Source organism: Chenopodium album, chromosome 14 (assembly GCF_948465745.1).
Source record: "Chenopodium album chromosome 14, dcCheAlbu1.1, whole genome shotgun sequence".
NCBI classification, from domain to species: Eukaryota; Viridiplantae; Streptophyta; class Magnoliopsida; order Caryophyllales; family Amaranthaceae; genus Chenopodium; species Chenopodium album.
This window is the reverse complement of record NC_137847.1, coordinates 38,099,411-38,116,379: the sequence shown is the minus strand read 5'-3', so window position 1 is coordinate 38,116,379 and position 16,969 is coordinate 38,099,411. Positions and strand designations below refer to the sequence as shown.

The 16,969-nt window shown below is 36.2% G+C and overlaps 1 protein-coding gene across 1 annotated transcript in view; it reads right to left on the bottom strand.

Annotated features, from left to right (window-relative positions):
* LOC145580220 (exocyst complex component SEC6-like) overlaps positions 1-15,619 on the bottom strand; it is a 36,483-nt gene extending 20,864 nt beyond the window's left edge. The window contains exons 1-10 of the mRNA XM_081637628.1: positions 15,166-15,619; positions 12,934-12,972; positions 12,725-12,813; positions 8,895-8,985; positions 8,676-8,765; positions 8,515-8,594; positions 7,684-7,776; positions 6,751-6,777; positions 2,394-2,501; positions 967-1,093 (exon numbers count right to left, since the gene is read on the bottom strand). Of these exons, the coding sequence (XP_081493754.1) occupies positions 967-1,093; positions 2,394-2,501; positions 6,751-6,777; positions 7,684-7,776; positions 8,515-8,594; positions 8,676-8,765; positions 8,895-8,985; positions 12,725-12,813; positions 12,934-12,972; positions 15,166-15,294 (873 nt within the window). The 5' untranslated portion in view covers positions 15,295-15,619. The remainder of the gene's footprint in view (positions 1-966; positions 1,094-2,393; positions 2,502-6,750; positions 6,778-7,683; positions 7,777-8,514; positions 8,595-8,675; positions 8,766-8,894; positions 8,986-12,724; positions 12,814-12,933; positions 12,973-15,165) is intronic.
* Positions 15,620-16,969: the final 1,350 nt, after the last annotated feature.

Below are 16,969 nucleotides of genomic sequence, written 5' to 3'. Positions count from 1 at the left end.
TTTTCCCAATCTTTATCGAGTATGAGCATCTGTAACCAAATTGCTTTCATGATATATAAATAAAAACCAACTGTTAAAAGAATTCAAAAATCCGTAATACATGTTAACGCACACGCACACATGTTTACCATAATTTCCCACCTCACTCAGCACCATTGAAAAACTTTTGAGTAGCCAATTTAGAATAGAAGAAACCTGTCTCTCAGCTAGCAAGACACAAAATGTGCACAGATGAGAACACAAGCCTCTGAACCTTTAAAATAAAACATAGAATTTTTCTAACATACTCAATGTCAAATTATCATAAACCCCAAAGAATACATGATAACCAAGCCACACATGCATCTAGGCAAAAGAATCATGGGGCTAAAATCCATTTAACAATTTAACCCCAACCACTGGGGCATTCAAATTCATAAAACCACTCAGTATTGCAGCAAAGAAGACCAGCACAGCATATAAAAAGATTTGTCATTTTGGAGACATTAAGCAGGAAAGACAGACCTAGATAAATCCAGCGTATCAAATTCATACACTGGTTAAAGAGATTCATTCCTAATCCAATACTTAATGCAAGCAAATTATCTTTGTAGGATAATCAATGTTTCAAATTGAATAACTGTTATGTTCACCCACCCATAATATTAATAATCAGATATATACAGCCAATACAGGAATTAAGATCTGCAGATGAGAGATATACTGACCCCATCCCTCTACCTCTGCAGTCTGTAAAATAAAGATACATATATCATGCACACAATGGTTATTATTAGCCCATCGGTTTATTCACTACAGGTTTCATATTAGTTGCATTTTGAACAACTTCCAGTATCACCTATTCGTCAAGACGCCAAGGTAGGAGACGGTGGATAGGCAACTAGGATATGGTCATGCACTTATCAAAACTATATCACAGAGCACCATCACACTGCTTTATGGATGAAATTGATGTGAAAGACTAACCTCTGTAAGAAGCCTGCTAAACCGGTACTCTACTGTCTTTCTTATTTGTTCATAGCATTTGTCCTTGTAGCCTTTTCCCTGAATTTTCAGCTGAGGAGATGCTGTTGCATTAATTCTTTTTCCATCCCTAACAACAACAGCAGTAATATTAGGAAAGAGATTTTCAGATTGAATTACTCTTGGAGAAAAGGCAGCTGAATCAGAAATTATAAAAAAAAAATGTAGTTCAGTAATTGTGAATTATTGTAATGTGTTAGAAACAATAGCACTAATCATAATTCTAGATATCAAGGGATGTTTTTAATGAGCACATATGGCCATTGGTTATGTATACTGTCCATAATCAGCTATAAGCAAAAGAAGCAAATAACAGTGGGTAGCTTTGCTACCATAAAGTTTAACGGACCAAAGCAATGCCTTATCAGCTTATCACTAGTATATCTTGAAAAATAGCCGGGTCATTTGATAAATTATAAATAGGGGATCATAAGGAAACTGGATACGGAAACTTTGCACGTCCAAAGGCAGTGGTGGTCAACTGATGACTGCTTTGATAACTTGCTTCAAGTTCATTTATTTCCCAACAAAATACACACCATTACAGGAAATTTTTTATCAACAAAAAGATTTCTTGTCATTTCCAATTCCTGGAAACAGACTTCTTTCCATTCTCGTGTTCAGCATCGGTACCAAAGCCTGAACGGGGCTCAAGAATCTAACGTGGCATCATCAAATGATACTAAACGCATTTGGATCTATCCTAGTATAGACCTCTAATTGAAAGGGCAGCAGTAGCAATTTACAGCATGATGTTACTGCTAAATAAGAAAATTTCCAAATCTGATGAGGATGATTATATGGTATGGTAGTATGTGTAGGTGTTTAGTCTATTAGTAAATATGCATCAAGCTTTAAGGGACTGGTAACACTTTCTTCACTTCTGAGACCAATTGGAAGTTGAAAGCCATACCAAATATTGAAGTTCCATATTTGGAGGTTCTTTAACAGTTGGAACCATAAGTGGAATGAACAACAGTTCTGTTTCCTTAAATTTGTTGATGAGACCATGCCTGATAGAGGGCTTCAATTTATCTTCAGGTTTTAATTTCAGGAAAATTGTAACTGATCTGGAGGGAGCATATAATTTTTACCATATCCTCCCTATTGTGCAGGATTGACACCCCCTCAGTGACCTCTTAATGTGATTCTTCACCACTGATTTAAACAAAATTGTCTGATTTGATATACTTTGTAGGTTGCAGAATTCCTAAGATAAATGAGCGCAAGTAATAAAGACAACAAATGTATTCACAGATAAAATTTTCCATCGAAAGAGAACTAATTTCAAGCATGCATAAGTGAAGAAAGATTTGTTAAGATAAATTTGTACTGAATCAATGCAAATAATTCAGACAAAAGGTGTTTACTTTGTGGTTCGACGAGCATTTCCAATCGATGCCATTGCTCCATCTCCCTCAGCCTCAGCAGCTTCCTCAGCAAGTTGATGATCAAGAATCTCTTGCATTTCAACCACCCTGTAAAGTCCACAAATAATTGAAGACAGCAAAAGGGAAACAATAAATGTCCATTTGACATACTTGGACATCAATGATATAATATTCAAAATCTACTTCTTCAGAGGAAGAGCATGCAATGCAAAACTCTTTCGATATTGAAATACGAACAAGCACTCAACCAAACAGCAAAAACATTTGGATTCAATGAATATCCTATCATGACACTACTATTTTTTATTTTTTTTGTATCTCCTTCAAATAGGAAAGAGAGGGACATTACCATGCCATGTAAATAACAGGCCCGGAAACAGAGAGAATCCAGCATTTAGGGGGATATAACGGGCATGGAAACAAGCTTTAGAAGAGGCTTCAACTTAGTGGCATTCAGAACACCCAAGGAATAGGAATTTGGGTCTAGGAAGCTGCATGGAACAGATTTTTTTTTTTTTAGCTCTCTACTTAGAGATTGAAAATACTCAAAGAGACCTAAACCCTTAATTTTATATGGTAAATTGATTTCTAGGTGAGGAACTACTCCTTAAATGGAGACTGGCAAACTGGCAGTGGCTTTATTTGCAGTATTTTAAACTTCATAGCTATTCCATATATTGTACTTGCAAACAATGTTTTATATACTAAAACTTAATGGTGAAATCAAGTGTCTGGGTACAAAAGATTCAAATAGCAGTGTGTAATAGAATTACCTAAGCAAGGGCAGTATAGGTATTCTAGTAATATTACTTTAATAGATTGATAGTCCTTAGTACAATTAGAGAGGGAGGGGAAAGAAATTGGTAGGCAGAATTTGGGAGTGAATCCTTAGAGAGTTGTGAACCTCTAAGTCACTATAGAGCTTGACAGGCTAAACCTATCGATTGTGTAAACCGTTGTTTTAGTAATTAAAGTCTCAAACTTTTCTATTTTACTGTTCTATTGCATTCTCTGTTATTTGGTTGTGCTTGGCATGAATCTATTACAATTAATAGTGACTTCAGGTCACAACTCTTTAAGGATTCACTCCCAAATTCTGCCTACCATTTTCTTTCCCTCCCTCTCTACTTATACTAATGACTATAAACGTAATATTACTAGAATACCTATACTGCCCCTCCTTAGGTTAGTCTATTACAATTATCAGATGCAATTTCAGCATTAGTCGGAGAGTTTATGAGGCGATTTGAATATGATATGGATGAATCGAAAAAATTTTGATAGACATTTCAGTCATTGTCATTGAGTAGATAAGAATGTTCATGTGATAGGTCAAATTTAAGAATATTACTAGAATACCTATACTGCCCCTCCTTAGGTTAGTCTATTACAATTATCAGTGGATGCAATTTCAGCATTAGTCGGAGAGTTTATGAGGCGATTTGAATATGATATGGATGAATCGAAAAATTTTTGATAGACATTTCAGTCATTGTCATTGAGTAGATAAGAATGTTCATGTGATAGGTCAAATTTAAGAATCATTAGTTTAAGTTTTCGGAACTCCTAAGCTTTGTTTGTGGCACTATCACTAAGCAACAAAGCGCCAAAACGCCAACGACTAATTGTTCTTCGTCATTGCAATTGTAATCTTCCTTGTGCTTGTTGTCAAGCAATTAATACAATCAACGGCCACACTTGTGCTGCATTAGTGCCACGCTTGCTAAAACAGAGGCAGGGACTACATTAGAGGTTGATTACGATTGAAAAATCTGATAATGTTAGCAATCATACTACATATACAGAAATGTAAGGGGACATTTGGTTCGTTAAAATGGAATGGATTGGTATGGAGATCTCATACTAGGGAGGTATGGATTCTAAACCCAACATACTTGTCTAAACTTGTTTGGTTTACAATTTGAAATGGTTTTTAATAATCTTATAAGGTGAGGGCTAGGTGGAGTTAGAAACCTCTTAGTATGAGATTACATATACCAAACAATAAAATGGATGGAATGGATTCTAACTCCATTCCAATCCATTCCAAAAGCTCCAACCTCAATATCAGACTGTAGTATTAACATATACTTAAATTACTGGAAAAATACACTTAAATAATCCCAACTATTGCCGATTTACCTACAATAATCCCAATTAAGGTTTATTTTTTAATAATCCTAACTATGCACCCAATTTTCCTAAAGCAGACCCAGCCGGACATCAACCTAATATAACAGATTGCTTTGACATGTGGCATCACGTAAGTGGTTCAAAAAAAATTAAAAATTAAAAAAAAAAATTAATTAAAAAACTGAAGGAAAAAAAAAAAAAAAAAAAAAAAAAAAAAAAAAAAACCTTCCTTCCTACCGGCTACCCCCATCCCCCTATCCCCCTAGACCAACCGAATTCCACCACCACCTCGCCGACAACCTCCCCTTTCCCCTACCACTCCACCGAAAACAACCTCGCTCACGAAACCACCCCAACCTCCCTCCTTATCTCCTTTTCCGATTCGCCTAGATCCACTAGCAAAACTCCCCAACTAAGGTTCGTTTTTCGATTTTCCGGCGAGGGAGGGAAAGGAGGGGTGGTTAATGGAGGTCGAATTGCTGCGACCAAGAGGCGAGCAATTAGGGGTTGGTGTGGGGTGGATCATGGCGGGTGGTTTTGGGGGTTGGGAGGGTCGTTGGTGGGGCCGGTCTACGGGAGTAGCAATAGTTGTTGTGTCGGTGGATGGTGGTTTTAGGGGTTAAGAGGCATGTCGATTGGTGGTTTTGGGTGACTGGTGGGGTTGGAGGAGGAAGAAGGAAAGGGAGCAGTAGAGGCAGGGAGCGGTGGCGGTTTAGGTGGGTGGCGGTTTAGGTGGGTGGCGCTGGTGCCTGGTGGTAATTCGGATCGTCAGTGCGGAGGAGAGAGAAAGAGGCACGAGAGGGAGAGCGAAAAGGGAGTTTCGTGGGTGGTCATGAACAGCAGCGTGGGGCTGCGATTGGTCGGAAGGGCAGGTGATGGAGGCGATGGTGGCGGCAACGGAGCCGCGGTGTTGGGCGAAGAAAAAGGGTGGAGCTGCCATGGCCTAGGGTTTCATGTGGGTGTAAGGTGGCTGGAAGGAGGAGGGGACGGTTGGGATGATTTCTGATATTTTTTTTCTTTTTTTTTTATTTTTTGTAAAATAAGCCAATTATGTGTTGACATGTGGCGTTTATAAAAAAAAAAAAAAAAGAGTTTACCCTACCGGTTTTTGGGTCTATTGGAGGAAAACTGGGTGTATAGTTAGGATTATTAAAAAATAAACCTTAGTTGGGATTATTGTAGGTAAATTGGAATACTTGGGATTATTAAAATGTATTTTTCCTAAATTACTTCACCTATTTTATATATTTTTGAATTGATTTGTGTTCTTGGATTGGTATATGCATGATGGAATGTAAAAAGTACTAGAATCTAATTAAATAAGTATGCTCACATTTTCAATATTTGCAGTAGTTTGAAATTGTTCAAATCAGCCTTGTTTGCTTAATATAGTTTAAGTTAATTGTACAAAAAAATAGTCGAATTTCTTATCCATGTTGGTCAACCCGTATTTGCTAAGTCTCAACACACTGGGCACTTGCGGTAAAACTTTTTTACTTATCAGGCTCCACTTTATATGGCTTCTTTTGATTTCTTTGGTCTTTGTATGGTCTTTGTATCCCCATGACTATTATGAGTAGAACAAAGGAGAATCAAAGGTGTGATTTAGGAATATTTGATACCTCTTCTTCTTGTCTTTTACAAGGTAAAACCTACTACCATCATGAGAGGAGTATTGTTCAAAGTGATTTCATGCGTACATTTTTCCCTCCAAATTGTGTTCACTATTCTAGAATTAAGATAATTATCCCCAAAGAACAAGTATTGGAAATGAAATTCATCATTTGACATTACACAAAGCATTTCAGTATTTGAAAGTAAATTTGAGTTCACAAACACAACCTTAAATGCCATGGTCCCTATTTTATGTCCGGACAAGTAGCACAAGTGGAATCAGAGCCTAATTTTATTTTCAGATCTGTAATGACACATTAATTAAGGTTGGCCTCATTTGATTAATCATGCTTAATTAAAAGATTATGGTCCTCGAGGAAATGAGGAATATGATTCATATTTCCACATATAGAAGATTAGAAAAACAAGAAGGGAAAAATATATGATCTCAATCATGAAAAAGGTTTCATAATATATACCATCCATGTCAAACTCACAGTACAAAACAGACAGAGGTTTTACTAAAAAAATTCATAGACACCCATCACTGGTGATATATAGAATAGATGATTCAGACATATATGTGTACCTTAATGCACGAACAAGAGTTTGAGGACTGCAAAGAAGATAGCAGGTATCAGTTAGCACATTCGAATACAAAATAGCTGAGGCAAAAGATGAATATAAGGGTTGATATCACAATCCAAAAAGCATGTTATTTACATAAGACAAGTTTAAGCAAAAACAAAAATCAGAGACAAGTGTGTTTTAATTTTAAAACCCATAAAAAATCTTCCACCCTCACTTATCAATTTAATTAGTTAACCTACCTTAAACATTTCTAATTGAAACTGTATAAAGAATTAGACAACTGTTCCCATTAACAATTCTAAATACTTATAAAGTCCCATCAAGGTTAACCTGGCGCGCCTAGTTAACTTCTCAACTCTTGAATCTTTGAATGACCATTAAGTAATACAAGTCATACGTAATAGCTATACAGAAAGTGCACAGTAACATATTCATCAGAACTTAAAGAATATTACAGACTACAACAAAGCATTCAATTTACAATTCCCAATAGCTGATCATACATTCACATTTAAAAAAAAAAAAAAAAAAAAAAAAAAAAAAAAAAAAAAAAAAAAAAAAAAAAAAAACATATTTGCTGAAATGGTCCACCTTTTTCCTGGTTTTCTTTCAAGAAGGTAGTACTCTCATGTACCAGTTGCTCATTAATCACATCCATGTTTGTTACAAATATCAAGCAAATAACAACAAAGAGCTAAACTAAGGATGGCAACTTTTTTCCCTTAGTGTCTGCCCCTTTCTCCCCTCTTTTCACCCTAAGTGTTTGTGTAAGCAACCAAGAAAGAAAGAGCATGCATTTTCTTATCAATAAAATTCAGTTACACCGTTGAAATAACCAGTCTGCATTTGAATCATAAAAATCTAGGAATAAGAGTAATTTCTGGAGAAAGTAACGCCATTTTTACTTCTTAAAAACAATAAATGCACATACCTTTCTTTAGACAGTTTATAGAAGTTGCCAATGTGACCCCATAAGGTCTTGTCGAATGTTTCCCAAGTTTGATCTACATCTTCAAAATATTCTCTGGGTAAAAATCAATATTGTAAGTCTTGAAAGCATCACATGATAAAGGAAACCGAAAGCAAATACATCAACATATTAATGCCAAAGAAAAAAAATAACTAAAAACCCCACAGTTTTCAGTATAATCTTGGTCAATTATTGAGTTGAGATGACTTAGTATATGAGGTCACTTTCTTGTTTGAGCAGAGTTCAATAATCTTAGATCCGAAATCATACAAGAGAAATTTGTTTTACAGGGTATCCATCCATATGTGAAAATAAACCTTACTCTTTTTACTATACAACCAAATTCATAAAAAAACAATACTCCAGAATCAAGATCTACAGCAAATATATAATAAAAATTCAAATGTCCTCATACAGATAAGCCAATTGAGAATAGGCTTCTCGAGTCTCTAAATAGTTTGAACTATTACTGGCACTAGATCTAAGCACCTAAGGTTCCTCACTACCAATGCTTGTCTTTGCTTCATCCTAAAGAGGGTGGTGGTTGACACCATGTCTAATGGAACTATTTGATTAGATATGCCAAACCTGAATTTCTTGATAGCTTTTTAGGTGTAACCATTGTGATGGGATGTATCATATGAGTATGAATGGTAAGAAATTAGATAATTACACAAACATAAGCACAAGACAAAACATATCATCACCAAGTAACTGCTTGGGATGATTGATAATCCCGCTTTTCTTTAACCACCAATAAACATTACCAAGCATCCATGTAACAAATCTTACCTTATTCTTCCAACCTCTTCTTTATGTGATGCAACAGCTGCTAACGCAAATCTCCTTTTTCCATCTAGAGCAGTCAATCTCTGCCATAATTAACAGGGCTAAGAATAGGGGAGAAAAACATAACACCTAAAAAGAGAGAAGTATGCAAAATTTTGATTTGCCTCGTATGTGTTGATAAGCTCTTTATCATCACTTAGTGATTCTCGTGCCTCAGCTGCTTCATCAGATATGGACATCATTCCCTCAATATCCTGCATTAGGTTCATTTAATTAAATTTTTTAAAATAATAAATTAATCATTACAAATCAATAATAGTAAAATTTGACCGAGAGCAACATCTCTTCAGAGTAACCAAGCTTGGGTTGATTGAGAATCCAACCTTCAGAGTCTTGTTCAAGTTATTCCTCACATTGCTCAGGAGTTTTATCTGATCATGATTATCTATCAATGTTTGGCATTCTTGGCATAGTCTGATATCAACAAGAAATCAAATTGAGTGAGCCATGAATATTGCAATGTGAGAAATTAAAGGGGGAGACCAGAAAAAGAGGGGGGTGGGGGGGGGGTGGGGAGGGGGGGATTTTTGGAATATTACTACAGCCTACCATCCTCATCTCTCCCCTTCCATACCTTTTACAATTGGTAAGCAAAACACATTGTTACTGTAAAAGTTGGACCTTCTGAGAAATTATAATTCCCAATCATTCCTGGAAAAATTTCGGATGAAGGTACACCGACCTATTGAGAGGTATGAGGATCGTAATTTTTCACACAATGAGATAGGAACCATCCAGAATTCATAGATCAGGTGTGCATTATGAATACGAAAATTTGGATATTCTTATGGATAATTAATAAAGATTTGCTTACAGACTCATTGAGATAAGGATGATTTACATGTGGAATTTATTGATTTGGAGAAAGCCAACGATAACAGACCAAGGGAGATACTTTGATGGGGTTTAACAAGGAAAGGCATTTTGCAGAAATATATAGACATTATTAAGGACATGTATGAGGGAGCTAGTGCAAGAGTGCGCACTACTGTTGGGAAGATGTCATGGACCTAAGTAACCCAACACTTGATTCGGACCTTCCACCAATATGAGTCTATACTCGAAAGAAAACCAAGGGCAAGGAGACAGGAGTACAAGCGACAGAACAGCAAAATTAGCCAAAAGAGGGTACAGAACAAAAGCAGTTAATGAAGCACTTGTCAGAGTGGTGACTAATTCTCTGAGTTTGTGATACTTTTGTCAGAAGAAGACCAATGCAATTAAATGTAGGTTTGATCCTCATAATAGAGCTTGAGTATAAAAAGGCAGTAAAAGAAGTAGTATAACAAGTTATCCAGAAATTGAGAGAAAACACTTGTTACTCGAAGCCTAAAGCTACTAGTGAGATTGATAGCCTAAAGCTACTAGTGAGATTGATAGCCTAAAGCTAGTCACCCCCTATTAATCAGTTTTTATCAATCAATCAAGATTTCCTCTTATATTCTTGCTTATTTATTGTTATTACAGACTGTCGAAGTTGGTCTATAACGGAAGCTGAAGAGTCCCTATCACAATTGGAGTTCGTCAAGGTTCCACACTTACCCCTTTTCTTTTTGCCATAGTCATGGACGAATTGACGAATTCAATCTAGATGATATACCATGGTGCATGATGTTTGTTGACAATGTTGTGTTGATTGATGAGACGAAAGGAGGCGTGGAAATTAAGTTGGAAATGTGGAAACGGACTTTGGAATCGCATGGCTTGTAGGTGAGCAGAAGTAAGACAGAGTATTTAGAATGAAAGTTTAGCGTAGTAAGAAACAAGGAGGCATTGGATGGAAGATTGTATGAGGTCTTCCGATATTTGGAAACTATTGTTCAAAAGGATAGAGAATTAGATTGAGATGTAGCTCATAGGATCAAAGCAGGTTGGTTGAATTGGAAGAAAAGGGATTTTTATGTGATCCTAGCATGCCTAATAGATCGAAGGACTGAATGGCAATTAGGCTTGCATTGCTATATGGTACCGAATGTTGGTTATGATGTATCGTCACGTGCATAAGATGAATGTGACAGACATGCGTATGTTGCGATGGATGAGTAGCTATACAAGAAAGGGTCAAAGAGGAAGAAAATAAGGGTTATATACATTGAATACAAGATGAGGGAGAATCACCTAAAGTGGTTTAGCCACGTAAAAGGGAGACAAAGTTAGGCTTCGCCGCTTCCGTAAGGAGGCTTGAAGAGTGGCAAAGTGTTGGGATCACAATGGGGTGGGGGAAACCCTAAGCAAACTTGGAAAAGGGTGATTGAAAGTGATATGAGTGCTTTAGGGATTGAGGATAATATGGTGTTGGATAGGCGGAGTGGAGGAAGAAAATTCACGTGGAAGACGTGTCATGATCTATATATGTATATACTTTTTGTTTATTCTATTTTAGTATTTACTTATTTTATTTACTCAACTCGTGTTTTGCAAATTTTACGTATTTCCTTTGCTATGGTTTTCTCAAACCTTGTTTTTTACTCGCATATTTTTCCTCTCCTTTTTATCCCTCGCCACTCTTTTAAAATTCTCGTAAATTCTATTTTTTTCTCACTTTACTCACCTCTTTTTTACCCAAATTTTATTCAATCAATTATCTTGCTATGCTCTTTATCCTTTTTGGACGATTCCTTATGACGATTCCTTATGACGATTCATGTTAGCCAACCCCAAATCCCAAGAATACAAAATGGCCCTATGTTATTCTAATACTACCTCCGTTCATGGTTATCTGCAACTTATACCAAAAATGGACGCTAAAGATTATGTGCAACATTTCCAAACCTTTCCATATTTAGTAAAAAAAAATTAACAAAAAAACAAAAATACCCTTACTTAAAACTTTATAACATCAATTACATTCTTAAAAACATAATTAATTAATTACTAATCTAACCTAATTAATCTAACTAATTCTATCAAATTTAATTCATCTCCCCCAATAACTCATTGAAATCAACCAAACTAGTTCAAAATCATCCAATTTCTCCACATTCATACCCTAATTTTTCACCTTTTGGATGGGTATTCGGTGAGTGTGGCGGTTTCTTAGGTGGTTTTGGGTTCGAATTGGGGTGGGTCGTGGTTCTGGGTTCGAGTTGAGGGTTTAGTTTCTGGTGGGTTGGTCGTTTTTGGTGGGTGATCGTTTTCGGTGGGTGGTCGTTTTTGGTGTGTGGATTTTGGTGGGTGATCGTGGATCTGGGTTCTGGTGGGTGGGTTTTGGTGGTTCCGTCGGTGGGTTTTGGAAGGTGGTCGTCGATATGGGTTTTGGTGTGTGTTCGTGGAGGTGGTGGTTCTGTCGATGGGTTTCGGTGGCTGGGACGCCGGATGGTTCTTTTAATTTTTTTTTTTTTTTTTTTTTTTTTTTTAAAGATTTGGATTGATTAACTATTAATGACATACCCTTACTTTTTGTTAAGCACCATTAAGAAGTTTTGCATTGGAGTCCGTTCCTCTCCCCAAAGTTGCACATAACCGTTAACGGAGGTAGTTTATTTTTAAGAAAACAACTAGTCTACAATATACAGCAAATAGAAGCTAGTAGCAGAGCTTTCCATAAGACTAACCAACTTAAATCTGTACCACTAACGATCCACATTGAGAATAAATTATGAGGTTGCTCACTGGCAACCTAAATAGTGGCCAATCCATTTTATGAACATACTCTTCCAGCAAGCCAAAACAGGACAACTACTTCCGCTGTTCTCAGCCTCACACCACAAGTTGTTGAGCATTCATGCCACTAAATACTCTTATCTTTTTTTCAGCAATGAAATACCTCCTAAGCCATATCAAATAACCTACAAACATATTTTCAGATGTATAAAAGAATATTAAGTTGGCACAGAATAGAGTCAAGAGTCCATCAAAGACTAGATAGTAACCTATGGTGTACTTTCTTAATAATTTTATCAAACCAGCAGCTAATCATTGAAGCCAGGGAACGACACCTCTATCTCTACGCCTTGTTCAAACTCTTACCATCATACTAGCCCCCCACCCCTTTCTTCTCTCGAATAGGAATGATAGATGATGTCTAAGAAAAGCATGATTTAATATCATATGGGTTTGGATTAGGTGGATAAAAGGCCAAATCTCCAAAACTCAAGATGTATAAGAAAAGAAGGCTTTAAGGTTAGTGTGAGGCTATGCTTAAACAACTTACTTCTCAATGGAAACAAAGTTATCTCGAAGATTATTAACTGTTCTTTCTGACAAGGAAAGTGATTTAAGTCCAGATTGTGCCTGCTCAACCTGCAAAAAGGCATATTATTGGTAAAATGTCGGCAGATTTGCAATGAAAGATACCAAACAACAATAACGCTACACAAATATTAGGAAAAATATTGAAGCTATTTACAAGCTTGAAAATACCTGTTCGGCAACCATGGTGCTAAGCTGAGCATCATTTGCCTGATCATAACAATAGAAATTTGCAGTCAGGTCAAGGGACTACCATAATATACTATAGAAGAGGACATTAGTCAAAAAGAAGAGGATGCTATGACATTGATGAGATAGATTACTAGTATCTTAGTATGCCAAGTAGCAAGCTTGAAGCACTACTATATTTGCTTTTCTCTCTGCTTATTTACATATTCATTTTATGTTGAGTGTGTGAATTGTGTCTTAGACCTCTTAATTGAAGACTTTTATGCCATTAGCGCCTTTGGCGGTATCTTGTGGTCCTTTCGCTATTTTATGCATTAATAATATGTTATTTGAATATATAAAGCTTATACATTGCTATAGAGTGATTTTACAGGGTTTTGACACTTGCGGTGCGTCTCGTATCCAAAAGGTGTGCATCTTGTATCCAAAAGGATGGAAGAAGTACAAACTACCAAGTAGTCATGTTAGCTAATATGATCCACTACTTAAAATTAAAAAATTAAAAATTAAAAAAAAAAAAAAAAACTTCTTGAATCAGCTACTAGCCTGGCATAATACTCTATCAATAATCACCTAAATACCAAAGAGACCAACTCCATCCACTTTGAGTTGTGTCAAATTGTCAACCAAAAAAATAAAAACCTTCGATAGTAGTTGGATAGGAAACCTTAGCATGTTTTATGTCCCTTCAATTATAACTGTTAGTTAAAGCCATGCAAAGCTTATAAATCTTCTTTTAAGATTCTTGGCAAATCCATACAAATTGTCCCGTTCGATTGTCCCTTCAATATCAAGTGAATTCACGCTCCAATGCAACGTCATTCCACATTCTAGAGTGAATTCATGTAGGCAATTTACCCATGCAACCATGCTTAGTCAAAGTATGCTGAAAATGGATAATGGTAGGCTCTAGTGAAGTTAGAAAGTGGAAGGGTAGCCATAGAGGTCCCCATGGCTGTCTAATAAAGTTCAGGCTGCCAAAAATTTGTCGAAACAATCCCAAAAGCATCAGCTCAATGCTATGGTAAATTTAACAGCTCAATCTCCAAACAATAAAGTTTGAAACCATTAAACTAACATTCAACTGCAGATATACATCGATCAATACATAGGCTTAACTTGCTAAGGAATAAAAAGAAAAACAAGAAAATGAAAATTCTAGCATAATTGTGGAGTTCCAAGGCCAATCTTGTTTGAGTTAAACAAAATTACAGCACCTAGTCTAAATCTCATCAAGGTCAAAGACGAACTAAGAAAGTTTTAAAATTTTACCTAACCCTTAACAAAAATACATTTTCTAATTCAGTTCTAAGTTGGTAAGTTGAAAACAACACACAAATATTTGAGGCCATTAGGTACAGTGCAATTAACGGTAAATATGCTTTAGTTCAATTTATGGATGATAAGCTCACTTGATTTCACTGAAAAAAGAATAATTAAAGAATTTTCAAGGCATCATTCTTAGTACGAGTGCAAGGAAAAGAATATCTAGGTTTTCTAGCATCTCAAACTTCATAAATCATTTTATCTACACTTCAGTAGAACCATGTTTCCTCATATTTGAAGTTTCTCAGGCTATGAGGTCCATTGACATCCTGAAGGGTAGTTGTCTAGAATAACATATGCCAGTCAACATAACTCTCCACCGCGTCAATCCATGTCCTGCCTGAATGATAATTAATCCATACAGCATTTTGTATTTCACTATCTCTTTCAAAAGCCAAAAAGAGAGCAAAATCCCATAGATGGTATAGCATAATAGTGTTTAAATTCTAACGAATAGGAACTTTAAGTATCCAAGAACACAGCCATTTTTCAGCAGCATGAAACACGGGTATGAAGATTCAATAAAGGCGAAACATTGTCTTCATTAGGAAACCGGTGAAAGTGATTACTAATTGTACAAATAGGGTTGTAAACCCTCCAATCCAAACATGTTTTCAACCTATGAATCCACAATAGTATGAGTTCATCATCTATTTGCAACACCCTTATTATTAACAACTCCCTAACATCCACAGTACCGAATTCCGACTCAAATTTCACTATCAACACGACTATTAATTCTGAACAAAAGAGTAAAATTCTAACTAAAACTTAATCCCACATCGCCAAGAACAAATTCCACTCCTACTTGAGAATTATAAGCGCACAATTGCAGTATACAAAGCAATAAATGAAAAGCATCAAATCTAAAAAAAAAGATTAATTTACCTGCTGACGCGAAATGTAATCAGCCTTAATTGAAGAAATGGATTGAAGAAGCTCAGGAACAGGCAAAAGCTTGGCAACCTCGCGCACCGCCGCTTCTCGGGCTTCGACACCGAGGTCTTCCACCATCATTTTCGCCTTCGAATCAAAATCAATGTAATCCAATAGATAAAGATGAGCTCAAACTTCAATTTTCGTGAATTTCAGGCGATCTCAATCAATCATAGAAAATTGTAGCCGATGAATTGAATTTTTCTGGAAATAGGAAGAGATTTGAGCTGAATTTCTCGAGGATTTGGAAGAATTTTATGATGTGGGTTGGAGATTTGGCAGAATTCGGAAAGTTGAAGTCAGCAAATCTTGAATTCTCTTTCACCTTTGTTCGATTTACCTCCGAGAACATGTACAAATGTACAATAGGAGGAATCCACGACACAGGGTTAGACGGGGTTATCACTTTAACTAACAGACCGCAACAAAATAAGGGAGCTCCAATTTATCAATTTGAGTAACCGATCTAATGAAGTTACACAAATTCTAAAAAAAGGTGAATGTAAGAGAATTTATTGTAAAACGAGATAAATTTATCTTAAAAGTAATTAAAGTTATATTTTAAATTGAGAAAATACTCGTTAATATTGCATATTGACGAGTCGTGTTAATATGGGGTTCTCAGGGTCATTTCCATCCTTGTACTAAGGGTAAACTTGTCTACTAAAGTTTGGACGTTAACTGCGGCAAAACGACCATCACCTCTTAACTGAATGAGGTCCGTAAAAAAGGAATCCCCGTTTTGCAGTATCTCCGTTCGAAACATATGCTCTTCTGTTGTTAACGAGAACCAGTTCTTGTGATTATGAATTACAAATCAATATCCCCTCATTTTGAGTCACAAGCAGCAAATTAATTATCCCCCGACTACCATATCCTCAACAATGAGAAAATGCCCCCTGATCTAATCAATCGATTGTAAGGGTTTACAACGGCTAGGGTTTTCAAATCCAAAAAAAATTACCTGTCACTGCAGCCCTAACAGCACTCTGCACCAAGGAAGCTCCAATAATCTGGATTGAAGACTCCAACCTTGAATTTCGTCTCACCCACTCTCTCACATGTGCTGGAGATTGAAGAACTAGAACTCAGACAACAATAACGGTCTTTGGTAGAGGATGCGGATGCCCAAATGCAAGTCAAAACGGGATCCAAAATGAATGTTAACCATTGACTAACGTCGAAGTTAAGTGCCAACTCACCTGCAATTTGAGAAAATATTAAAATAATACAAGAAACCTCTTTTAATTGCGATTTTGCCAGTATATTAACATTCATCGTTAATAACGCATATTAACTGGCAGCCCTCCTTTAAATTGTTATGGGTAAATTTTCATTATAAAACGAGTTAAAGTTATCTTAAAAGTAATTAAAGTTACACTTTATACTGTTATGGGTAAATTTTCATAAGTCAAAGTCAACGAAAGTCAGCCATTGTCAACGACGGGAGAGTAAGCTTCGACGAAAAGAGCCCAGCTTCGATGGACAAAACTCAAAAAATGGCTTTCTTATTTTCCAGAACGAGATAAGCATTGAAGACTTGGTCTTTACCCAGCCAAATACAGCCGTTAGTGGGCTTAGTTGTGGGTTAGCAATTGAAAGGATAACTCCAAATATTGGGGAAGGCAGCTTATCACTCTACAACAACTACATTCAACCCAAGAAGCTTCGTCCATGAGAAACACACTGAAACCTAGCTACGAAAATACATTGAGCATACATTGTAACCTTTCTAATTAATATTTTACATAGTGAA